The sequence below is a fragment of the Anas acuta genome, chromosome 3 (assembly GCF_963932015.1).
Source record: "Anas acuta chromosome 3, bAnaAcu1.1, whole genome shotgun sequence".
NCBI lineage: Eukaryota > Metazoa > Chordata > Aves > Anseriformes > Anatidae > Anas > Anas acuta.
The window spans coordinates 6,270,190-6,283,026 of NC_088981.1; the positions used below are offsets into that span (position 1 = coordinate 6,270,190).

Below are 12,837 nucleotides of genomic sequence, written 5' to 3' on the forward strand. Positions count from 1 at the left end.
ATTTATATTGGGTTTATGATCTATGAGTTTGCCAAAAAACATCTGAACCAACTGGCATTCTCCCCCTTTTCTTTTTCCACACAGAGCATAATTTAATGCTCAGAGAAAGCCATAGCCCAGACAATGATTTTTCAAGATGAGGCCCTCACACTGCAGGCTATCACTAGAAACCTTCTCCCTTTAGTAAGGGAGCTAATTTGGGGAAGGCAGGGATAGGTAGAAGAGACGTTTCCAAAAAGGCTGCAAGAGATGAGGGGACCTGCACCCAGTGCTGGGAACTCAGGAATTAAAGAAGGCACTGTCCTTGAGTAGCTGTGACAGTGACCTGAAATAGAAATAACGGGATACATGAGCACTCCGGAGAGCAGCTCTTGCTGCATCATGTGCCTGCTTGTACTTATATGCAGATTTTTTTTTTTTCCCCAATAAAAATGCTGGAAAATTATGACCTTCCCGCTCCCTGTTGTTGTACAACACCAAGGTGAAAACTCCTCCAAGCCTAGACAAAATAAGCTGGGCTGAGTTTCAGTGGCATCATCGCCTTCCAGAAACTGCTCGTTTCTTAAGGCTGAATCACAGAAGGAGTTGGGTCGGAAGGGACCTCAAAGCCCACCCAGTTCCAACCCCCCCACCATGGGCAGGGCCCCCTCCCAGCAGCCCAGGCTGCCCCCAGACCCATCCAGCCTGGCCTTGGGCACTGCCAGGGATGGGGCAGCCACAGCCCCTCTGGGCACCCTGGGCCAGCGCCTCACCACCCTCTGAGTGAAGAATTTCTTCCTAATATCTCATCTAAACCCACCCTCTTTTAGTTTAAACCGTTACCCCTTGTCCTATCACTACACCCCCTGACAAAGCGTCCCTCCCCAGCTTTGCTGCCGCCCCCTTTAGGTACGGGAAGGCTGCTGTAAGATCTCCCCAGAGCCTTGCCTGCTGTGTTTGTTTGTTTTCCAAGTTATTTATTTGGAGGCCTAGAAGCTACCACTGAGGTTTTCTTGGAAGCTGTTCCACATTAAGATAGCCCCAGAGCCCTGAGCTACACGCCACCCAGTGCGAAGATGGCCAGTGCCCAAGGTCCATTAACCGTGTATCCAACTGTGTACTCAGCACCTGGGGATGCGATGGGAGCCCAAAGCTCCAGGACAAGTCAAGTGGGAAGTTTCATAAATTGCAGCATTGTGTAAAGCAGCATTTTATTATAAGCACTTATTTGTTTTCTTTCTGATTCGGTACAGACCCTACTTTTTAAAAAACTAAGGGTATTATTTTTAACAGAATTGCAAAATGATTGTTGGTATTTCTGAAACAAAGCCAATAATAGCCAAGTTCTCCATGCTAAATGTATTTTTCAGTTTACAGGATGAAGAATGGGAGAAATAATGCATATTTTGGAAGCAGAGCCCAATCTCCTTTTGTAGGAGTACAAGAGGTTTTGCATATCTATTGCTCATTCGAGTACATAAAAGAAGACGATTTTCTAAAAAAAGATAATTACACAACACAGCCATGAAGAAATCTGCAATGCAGATAATAAGTACTGGAGTAATGAGTATAATGAGGCACTGTATGCAGAGCCTGAAAGCAGATCAGATGCTATTTCAGCAACATGGATCAAAATTGCAACTGAAAAACTCCTACACACGTAGAAATTTCTTCCCCGACAGGATTAACGGGAGCAGCCTGTGACCGCTGCAGGAAATCCCTCTCTTGGTGATATGGAAGTGAATTATAAAAGCGAGCCTTTGATTAGGGAATCGGAGTGGGACTGAGAAGCCGAAGGCTTTACCTTCTGCACCAGAAGATCTAGGTTTGCTTCCAGAGTGCCTGGGTGCTCCTGGGCTCAGTCCAACCGCTCCCTAAGCCTTGACTCAGACACGTGCGTAGCTCCACGGGAGCAACCCCGCAAACCCTGCCGACAGGACTCTCTGGCCATGACTGCCTTCATTTTCACTTGAATTATTCTAATGTGGCCACAAGGTGAGATACAAACTAGTGCAGAAATTAGGGTCTTACACATTATGGTGATTTCACTTCCTTTAACACAAGGCTTTGGGTGCCCTAAGTTTTAGGTGCCTCAGGTTTTATGGCTGTGTGCCCACAAGTACCACGGCTCAGACCCACCCTGTTCCTTGTAAGGAATTTCTTTGGGACTGAACAGTGATGAGCTATTTTAGTATTTTTTTGCATGCAAACTTTATTTTGCTGATTAAGCAGGTGACGTGCATCGTTTTCTCTCCCTCCCTCCTCACTCATTCACACCACAAAGACCAATTCCCTGATAGCAGCAGCCACCCAAGTAAATGAAAGCACGGGAAGGGTACTGTCACCAGGCTCCTACACATTCCTCTGGTCCAAGCTGCTCTCCCAGGGGGGTGTTTCAGCAGTACCATGTAACATTTGGTTATGGGCTGAAGACAGACTCTTGAAATTAGGGTTACTTTGACAAGCCACACATGCAGCTGTTTCATGACAGCCCCCACCAACCTGTTCCCCTTGCATGCCAGCGAGAGACAGCAGGGGAAATGCTGGATGCTCACCCGCCCGTCGCTTGTGAGAAGGATGGAGTCGCTCTTGATGTCACGGTGGATGACGCCTTGGTTGTGCAGGTAGGACAGGGCTCTCAGGACAGACAGGCAGACGGTCGCTATCTGCTCCTCGTTCATCCTGAAACACCAAGGTGGAAAAACGCGCTGAGCATTAATGAAGAGAGCAAGGAGGGGACCTGGAGTAAGGGGCACCAAGTTCCCGTCCACACCAGTACTGGACGGCCAGCAGCCCTGCTAGGCAACAGCACTGGAGCGCCCCTCCAGTCCTGCTTCTGTTGGAGAAGGGAGATGCTGTGTAAGGAACAGCTCTGCGACAAGGTCTGGGGAAGTCTCCCTCTAGCATTAAAAAAACAGAGTATTTTATGTGATAAAGCGTGTTACAGTGAGCCTGTTTCCCTCTGGGAAATACTGGAAATGCCTTATTTACAGTAACCTTACTGCTGCCAAGGAAGATAAATCAGTACTGGGATGGAATCAGGCACAGAATAAATACGAAAAATGCTCTCATTGTGCAGGCAAAACATCAGGCCCTGGGTGTAACTTTAGGAGCATTTCCTTTGCCTTTACAACTATTATAAAAAATTAAGGATATTTCAGTAGAAAAATATACAGTGAGAGAATTATTGGGTCATTTCTGTGCATTTCTAGAGAAGCCACCTGCTGCAGCATGGCAGCCACGGCCGGGACAGGCTGCGTGCCACAGCCCTGCTGCCCCATTGCTGGCAATCCCCAGTGGCTCTGCTACCCCCACAGAAGCTTTAAAGCATTTCTGCCTTAACTTGGTGATGCTACTTGCAGTATTTCAGCAATATCTTTAAGAGAAGGTCACGCAATGTAAAGAAGAAAAAAAAACAACACAGAACATTAAGGAATGCCTATTCTGAGTCAAAATATAGATGACAGCTCTTAAGAAGCAGTGTCCTGGGAACAGCTGTTTGCTGTTAAACTCCTGTCAGAAAATATCTCGGATAGAGCTTTTAATGTTTTGGGGAGCAGTAGTTAACAATTGACTTGCAATATTGTGATTTATTTTAGCATGTCAGCTAAGGCAACATGTAAAAATAAAATACCTAAATAAAATACAAATTTATTTATTTTTTTGGCTAAGAGGAACACTAAACCATGAGGGAAGCCATTTTCATGTCTGATTTACTACTCTTTGCTGCTACTCTTTGCTTTTCTTTTTGCTCGCTTAAATGCTCTCCCACTGGATTGGTGTGGAAATATTTATTTTCTTTATTCCAAAGGAAGAATTAAACACAGTATTCCTCTTTCTGAGCCCATTTTAGTCTGCTTATCAGGAAAAAGATGAGTGAAGAGCAGATGTAAGGTGGGTTGCAAAATCTAATGGCTCTACTCAGAAGAGGAACTGGAAGAGAGAAGAGGCACTGGTCAGTGCACTACAGCTTTTGGACTGACGAATTGCTTTACAATATTAACTGAAACATGGGGACCAGCTCTACAGTAAGCACAAACACTGTGATATAAAAATAATTTTCCCATTATGTCTCAGGCTCAGCTTGCAGTTAACATTTCTGACAGCATAGTTATGTGGGTTATGAGTATCAAGAGAAATCACCCCTACAACTGACACAGTTATGACAGCAAAGACAACAATACAGATCACCAAAAGGGGAAAAGAAGCACTTTTTTTGACATTTGGGGAGCTAACGGATAAAAGTCATCTCTGCTAAATTAACACTGAAAGCTCCAGCAAATCCCCGTCTACCAGCAAGCCCTTCCAGATATTTCTTTCCCTTCTATTTTAAAAAACACCTGTACTGACAGAAATTCATCTGCAGTGGCTTACTTATGCTGGCAAAGTGAGTGTGCTGCAGTGTGTGTATGTATGTATATAGGTACCTGCACACGTGTAGCTCTCTCTATAGCTGTATGTCTCTCTAGACACACACATATAGCCATGTAAGCACATCCATGTATATATTTATATCTCTCTTTTGCATGCATGTGTATTTTATGCACATTTGGCATGTTTGTATAGATGTGTTATGCGTGTGCATCTATACACACAGACATACACAGCCACACAAACCCCCTACAGGGAGCCTGGGGACACCCCCTCTGCTCTCCTGAGCATGAAGCGAGGGCTGGAGGCAGGGGTGAGGCGAGCACCAACCCACCTGGTGTGAGTCACGATGTCTGTCAAAGCGCCGCCCTCCAGAAACTCCATCACAACCCACAGCTCATCGCCGACAAGGTAGCTGTTGTACATGTCAACCACGTTTTCATGATGGTAATCTCTCATGATTACAACCTGTGAGGAAGAGAAAGGCGGTGTGTGAATTGCTACAAGCACTCTCTGACACTTGTTCTGACCTTCTTTTTCGCTGTACTTTTCTCTCTGTGCTTAGTAAGGGCTCCGCTATGAATCACAGCCTCACTCATCCTTGTGCCAACGCGTAAACAAAATCAATCTATTTACATAAAATAACAGTCATCGTAAATGCGTTAGGAAAAAGGAAGAATCTTCAGTTGCTAAATTATAAGTGGTAAATAATTGTGTTTTATGCCATACTGCAGGAACAGGACTGTTTACTTCAGTGCCTTCTTACTGCCAGTCGCTTTCAGTACAACACAGATGATTTTTTTGACCCAATCAATTGCTCGGCCCATCAAAGTCTTCATCAGGAAGTAAACGCCACTTTGCGCAGAATTTTAACAGAAAGCTGATAATATCGGGGCTATTATAAGGCATTAAAGGGCTCTGAGTCCCCTGGGCTGCTGACCACACCATGGGCAATGAAATGGGGAGACCAGCACAGGAGCTGTGGGGTTAGGGAGCAGACTGCCGATAGGCATTATAGCTCGAGTGACTGGGAGGCACCAAGATTAGCTCCACTCTGCTCCTGGGTGCTCCCAAATGTTGCCTTAATTGTGCATTTTGCTATTATATATGTTAAAGTGAAGAACTACAAGGATATAGTTTCTCATTCCTCACTTCAGTCTAGCTTGTCTGGATATGCAATAGCATCTTCACTTAAATCCGAATAATTTAATAGTGCGGAAAGGATGATGGCTAATAAGGGGCCATCTTGTAGCAAATCTGCTACACAGGTGCTCTGCACGCCTGTTCCTCGTACCAGCTGGGTGCAGGACATCCTCCAGCTCAGGCTGCGTTGTGCAACACTGGACCTCAGCGCCTCCAGCCCTTCAAGTCAGCAGGAATTTCTGTCCCTGTGAAATCTGCTAGATTTGTTTGCCTCCATGGTCAATTGTATTTCTAATGTACTTACTGTTTTGACTTCCAGTGCTCTGAACTTCTGAAGTTTTAAAGCAAAAAGCTGTAGGAGAGCTGGGGATTTGGGACAACACCTTGTCCAGAGGTGCAGCCATGAGAAGCGCTGGGTTCTTGTGTAAAGCATGGGACAAAACTAACAAAACTCAAGGAGAACAAGCTTAACTGAATGACTACAGTTTCATTTTACAACTAACACAAAACAGACGCTGGGCCAAGCTTTACTTTAGAGCTGTGAGCACGACAGGTAGGAGCGCAGGGGCAGGATGCCTCAGCAGATCCCGGTGAGCCTGAGCACCACGTCTAGGAATGAACGTACAGGACTGGGACTACAGGAACAGCAGCTCAGGCGAGGTGGTGACAACAGCCACGCGATAGTGAGGGGTGCCAGAAAGGGGAACGGGATAGAAAAGAACAGCAAGGGAAGGCTTTGATTGCCCCTGTGTAGATGGAGGGAGGCATGCTGGAAAGAAATTTTCAGATGAGGCGAGTGAGCAGAGCGTGTCAGGGAAGCAGCCTGGCCCTGCACAGCATGTACAGCCTGCTGCAAGATGCTACCACTCATGAGATGCTCTGTTAGAGCTACGCAGAGCAATTCAGTGCAGTCTTCCAGCAGAGGCAAAATAAAGCCAAAATACCCAGCATGGTCATGGACTGCAGAAAGGAGAACTGTGTAGAAATGAGCAAGGTTTATTGAAAAGCTCCTATAAAGCAACAATCGGGCCATGGCTTGGATGGCTGGCACCCTCTCCGCCATCAGGGAGCCCAAATTTCCCCTCTGTAGGGCTGTTTGATGCAGCAGAGGGTCTGTCTCTGGCCAAATGGCAGTAGAGGAGGTTTCGGGAGGGACTGGCACAATGAACAGTGACGAGTGCACCCAGGAGGACGGTGCTGACCTCAAGTCCTAAAGGAAATTGAGTACAAATTGGCTGAGCTGCCACCATTGTGACTGACCCATTGCTTGTAAGCACCCAAAGCGCAGGAAGTGGTGAGTGTCACCCCTGGGCTCAAGGGGGCCCCAGGGAGACCGAAACAACCACAGGTTGATCCAGGTTCTGTGCTCGGCAAGCTACTGGAAATAGTAGCTGCTATCGTGACACTAACAATCACAGTATGATATAATAGGGAACAGCATAGAAATTTGTGCCTCAAAATCCTCTTAGAGTTTTTTTTACAGTGTGCAGTCCTGCTCGAGACTAGTCTGCTGGGATTTCAAGGAGGCGCCAGATCGAAAGTCTTTAAAGAAAATCCTTCAGTATTTAAAAAATGTGAAAGGAAACCAGACTTCCATGTGCTGAACGAGGAGCCTGCTACAGCTAAAATTCAGGAAACAAGAGATCGGATCAAGTGTTTCTCACAAGAGGTTTCCCTAGGGACCTGCAGTGTTTCTGGCATTGATCAGCGTATCTGTAAGTAAGTGATCTCGAAAAGAGCGGAGAATACACAGCACTGATGTCTACAGGAGGGTAAGAATTAAAAAGGAGAAACTCTTCACACTGCAGAAGGAACCCACAGCACCGAACAGACGGATGAAAAAATGGCAAAGGAAAATCAGTGTTCTTAAATTTAAAATAATGGGCATGGGAAAAACAATTCTGTGTAACCAGCAGTGGTCTCTGAACTGGCTATAACCTCTCAGGAGATGTGGGAATTAATATAGATGGTTCCATGAAAAAGGGACGGTCAGCTCTTTGCTTCCTAACCCACAAGAAAGCAAAGCGTTAGGAGGGGAAGGAAGAATAAAATAAGCATGCGAATGTCCGAGTACAGTGCATATGCTTCTTAAACAGTCGTGTTAGTCTGGATCCTCCACCTCAAAGAATAAACTCTACCAGAAAATGGTGTGAAAAAGGCAACTGGGCTGTGTCTATGCAGCTGTAGGCTGCATGCACCGGCTGGTAGATTTCTTAGTTGTTCCCTGTGACTTCCACCATGTTACAGGTTTGAAGCCAGGACCTCAGCACCTCTTTTAGACAGACGTGAAGGCCACCGTGGGCCTTCAGTCCCCGTTTCAGGCCGTGCTACCCGAAGCAACGCACCTCATTGAAGAGCAGCTCCCTTCTCTGCTGCTTCCTGAGATCCATCTTCTTGACGGCCACCTGCTTGCCCGTGTGCTTCTCGGTGGCGATGCAGACGATCCCCGTGGAGCCCTCCCCGATCTTGATGAAGCTGTCCAGGTACTCCCGGGGGTCGCCGGGGCTGACGACCAGCTGCAGGGCGGCTCGGAACTGTTCGTGGGACACCCTGGAGGGCTGCTGGTCCGAGGAGGAGCCCCAGCTGGGCGGGGGGTAAGCACTTGACGTGATACTGGGGGAGCTGGGGTAGGAGGCGGTGGAAATATAGGGAGAGCCGGGCTGGAGGGGTGGCTGGTGATAGTGGGACGCTTTGTGGTAGACCAGGGGGTACTGGTAGCTGCTGCTGGAGTAGCTGACTTTGCTTTGACTTTGAGGTAGCTTTGCTGGGCCCCGTGGGTAGGTGTCCGACCCGGAGAGCGGCGGGCTGACTACCAGCTGCGCTCGGTCGTAATCCACCTGCAACACAAAAGCAGAAGATGAAGGTGGGTGCAGAGATGGGTTTCCAGCCAGCCCTCACCACTCGGCTCGTGCTCAGCACCCCAGACGTGCTCAGCGGGGTGCCAGCACAGCATGCTCCTGCATGGACCCGTTCTTGTCCAAGGGACACTGCTGGTACCCATTTTTATGGCCAGGTACCCGTTTGCAGACATCCTAATCTTTGTTTAATGACAGAATAGGCTCCAAAAAAAAAGTATTTGCTCTGTATTTGCAGTTCCTTGCAGGTTCTCTGAGCCATTTTCTCCAATAATCCACCCCAATCACAACTAGAAACCCTTTTGCAAATTCAAATTCGAGAGCAGATGCAGCCCCCATCCTGTTTCAGTTTTCTCTTTCCCCTTTTTATCCCCACTCAGCTTTAAAGAGCAGGGTCTTCCCTGCTATCCCCACACGCAGCAGCAGGGCTGCAGGACACCCCGACCCCAGCAGCGTGGGGAGAGCTGCAGACCACAAAGCAAACAGCAAAGCAGCACCAAACTCAAGGTGCGGGGTAAATCCCGGGGAGTTCCCATTCCATGAGCACACAACCTGCTTGGGATAAGAGCTGGAAGCCACCCGGTGGAGTTTACAGAGGGACCTCCTCCGAGCGAGCCGTGACGAGGAGACTAATTCAATTTACCATTTCTTAAATCATTTCCCGAAGTGACACACTCCTTAACTGTGGTGTCACGAAACTGCTAATTTTCATCTGAAATAAGAGACAATCGCGAGGAGATGATCCCGCAGGGAGGCCTTTGTCACTTGCAGTTTCCTTTCTTGTATTCTCCCAAGCTTTTCTAAGCTTCTCACACTGCAAGCAGATGAATACTGCACCTTCACAAACAAAACACCTTGTCTCCATCCAAACATACAAAAGGACGTAAGACAAAAAATGCATCTGAAACAAGAATATGCTTTTCCTTTTCCCCAGAAAACAGCATCCCCACACTGATGATATAACGTGTGTGACTCCTGACGACACGTGGAGCATCGAGGGGCGGGGGGGTGGTCAGACACAGGCTGGCGATGTAGCACAATTACAAATAATTACGGCGATGAATTCATTTAATCAATCAATTTGGGTGGCGGCGTGCAGGGGTGGACAGAGCAGCAGAGCCGGCGCAGCTCCCGGGGCCTGCTCCTGCTGCTGGCTGCCAGCCAGGAGCCCCTGATCCATGTTAGTTAAACGCACATTAATCTGAATTTGGCAGTGTAATCAAGGACCCAACTGAACTGTGAAATTGAATTCTGCGGTGGAACATCATTTGACCGTTTTATGCTACGACTGCAAAAAAAAAAAAAAAAAAGGAAAAGAAAAAAAAAATCTGCCGCAGCATCCATTTATCACCGCGCCCCGCTGCGCAGCGAGGAGGAGTTTCCAGCCTGGGTGCGGGGAGAGCGCTCGCCTCTTCCCTCTTCCTCGTGCCTTGCACCGGGGCTGCCCTCTGGGTTCCCTCCTGCCGCAGCGAGCGCAGCACAGGAGGGAGGCTGCACTGGTGTAAGAGCACGTGCAGGTGCTTCGGGGCATCCTCACGCTTCCTCCGTCACGCAGAGAGCTGTGAACAGAAGGGGGTCAGGGCACCACGAATTGCAGAATTGCACGCAGGGCATTGCAGCCGCCAAGCTGCTTAACACCGAGAATTGCTCCGGTGCTTCAGGGCAGGGAGGGGAGCTCGGTTACCCCATCCTGTAGGTCTCCGTACACAGAGCCACCTAAATGAGCGATTAGACTGTAAAAAAGCTATTTTTAAAATTAAGAAGGGGAAAGCCCAGTCTAGAAATTCAAGCTAGATAAATCCGTACCGAGGAACTGAGCATGCCCTGCGCTGACATAGTAAAAGGCAAATTCCGGGGCTGAGCGGTCTTTCTCCAAATTATCGAAAGCTTTGTGAAGTTAGCATTTGATAACCAGCTTGCAGCACGAGGAAAACCCAGGCACTACCTGAATGCCAAGCAATCCTACAAAAAAACAGGAGCGCAAGTGACCAAATCAGCCCCACCTCTCCTCCCAGGCTGTATCCGCATGCGGTTCTTCGCATCAGGGCAAACCTGAACACCCTTATTCCACTACTAATCCCATTCTGCTACTGAACGCAATTACCTGCTGAAAGGAAAGCCTTTAAATACTACAAAGGAGAGAAAAAAGCAGCTCTGCTCCCCTGCACCAGCAGGTCAAGGGGGCAGATGAGGCTGTGACACGCCATCCATCACGGCTCCGCAGCGCATGGCGATGCCCTGCTGCTCCGCGCGGGTCACTTGGCTGCCTCGCAGCACCACCCAGCTCCCTGCAGCAGACAATTTTTGCTGCTAAAGGTGGCAATAATGCTGTGTGCAAACTCAGTGTAGCTCCCAGGCTGATGACAGCAGCCCCCATCCTGTTGTGCATGCGGTGGGAACACCCCCGTGTCTGTATGGGATGGCTTGCCCCATAGCACGGTCTGCTCGGGCAAATATTTTGCTCTCGGCTGTCACTGGGTGATCTGCAGTCGCCGAAAGCGTGAGTGCTGGCACGATGGGCTGCGGCGGTGACGGCAGCCACAGCACTGCAGCCAGAACCAGCACCTTCCCCGGGGGCAGGCAGCCCCTGGCGAGACGGGGTTGCCTGTCGGTAAATGTAAAATAAGATTTCACTTGGGTTAGGTTTCGGCTTGCTGAAATAAAAGGTGTGGAAGGGACGGGCAAAGACAGGGAGAGCAGGAACCACGGCCCCTGGCAGGAGGGACAGGAAAGGGTCACGGGGAACCACTGCAAAAAAAGTGATGGCAAAGGAGCTTCAAAGTAACAGGGTGCAGTTCAAAAGGGCCTGGGTTGAAGAGGAGGGTGAAGGAGAAACGTGCACTACAGGCTGCCCAGAAATAGGAGGAGACCTTCGTGCAGTACGCAGACTTGGTGGGATGGGTTTGGGATCGTGGCAGTACTGAGGTGACTCCCTTTTGTTCAATGCGTTTTGAAGCCACACAGTTGTGCCTGCAGACTTTTTCAGCGCTTCTGTTTTCTCCCCTTTTAATTCTTCTTTAAAGCCAATCTCATTTGTACAATATCTGATCTGAGCCCTGATTCTCATTTAGTAAACCCATTTAATGAACCATTATCTTACTAATGCCTCCTTGAAAAGAAGCCTCCTCAACAATCAGCCGAGGCACGGAGCTGCCGTTCGCTCCCCGGAGCTGCAGATGTGTTTGGGGACTGAAACTGCTGCATCTAGCAGTGAATCATCCAGTTTCACCGCACCAAGCCCGTAGGAGTGTTTTTGGTGCTCCAAGGGGAGAAACAGCTCACAATGAATCTTGCATGGAGGTATCTTTTTTTTTTTTTTTTTATAAAAGTTGTTACTGCATTTTAATGGGGCATTTTTCAAGCTGTCTGGAGTGCTCAGAGCCCTGCAAAATACACCTCAGCCTTCAGCCCTCCTGAATGCCGTAACACCGGCAGCAGCAGGCACAAGGGAGTCTTTGAATTATCTGTGGATTTGTCCTTCTTCCTCCTGAACTCTGACAGAACGATTGCTTTAAAGGAAGGAAATGGCAGATAGCCCATCCCAGGCTTTCCTCGCGACTTCCAGAACTTGTGCTTTAACTCCTCACTCCTGCACCCAGGTAACTGCACACCCGCAGCCCTCTCACCATAGCCCAAGCCCAGAAAAGGCACAGGAGGAGATGTGGTCACTTTTCTCCTCCCCCCTCCCCATAATTTACCCTCAAACTCAAAAGCCCAGATTTGTGCTTTGATGAAATCTGGGGAAAAAAAAAAAAAAAAGTTGAGATGAGAACTTTGGACATTACAAAGTAGACAAATCCTGAGCGCATGCCTCTGGTATGAGGCTATGGGACGACTTCTGGGGCTGAAGCTGCCAGGACCAGGTTCTCAGCGCCGACAGCCCAGACCAAAAAGTGCTGTGCACATCAGCACTGAGCAGCAGAAGGGATGGTGGCACTTGACAACTGCCAACCCCAGCACATCTGGCACGTGCCGGCACAGCAGGGCCATTCCAGCCCTGGGAAACGCACTCTCATCTCGGTGCCTGTTGCTAAGGGAACCTGGTAATGCTCAGTGTGATCTGCACTGAAAAAAAGGAAACCCCCTCTTGTGGAACAGTGGATGTCATCTAATAAGGCACCTGTCATCTTTTAAGGCTTTTCCATCTAATAACCAAGCGGGTCACCATCGGAGCGATGTGCCTGGATGGGTGAGCAAAGAGCTATTCCCTCAGCTGGACAAACCAGCGAGCTATGGGAAGTCCCGTGGGGTGGCCTCATGGATGATATTCCTTGTGTGCCTCGGAGGAGGCTGAGCAGGCCACGGCATCTATAAAGGAGCTGCTGGTAGGTAGCACATCTGAGCTGCTCTTTTGCACCCTGAGCCTGTTTCTTTTTCAATCGTTGTTACCTACAACTGTGTTGGGTGAGAGAACAGACTGTGATTTTATTTCGCTGCTTCAAAATGAAGCAGAGAGGGGTAAGCCCCTGCTCTCATTAGCAGCAGAGTG

General features: G+C 48.6%; 1 protein-coding gene across 6 annotated transcripts in view; it reads right to left on the reverse strand.

The window, feature by feature from the left end:
* PAK5 (p21 (RAC1) activated kinase 5) overlaps window positions 1-12,837 on the reverse strand; it is an 82,670-nt gene that overhangs the window by 5,217 nt on the left and 64,616 nt on the right. For all 6 annotated transcript variants that reach the window (XM_068675416.1, XM_068675417.1, XM_068675420.1 and 3 more), the window contains 3 exons: window positions 7,839-8,330; window positions 4,685-4,818; window positions 2,535-2,661 (listed from right to left, as the gene is read on the reverse strand). In XM_068675416.1, the coding sequence (XP_068531517.1) occupies window positions 2,535-2,661; window positions 4,685-4,818; window positions 7,839-8,330 (753 nt within the window). The remainder of the gene's footprint in view (window positions 1-2,534; window positions 2,662-4,684; window positions 4,819-7,838; window positions 8,331-12,837) is intronic.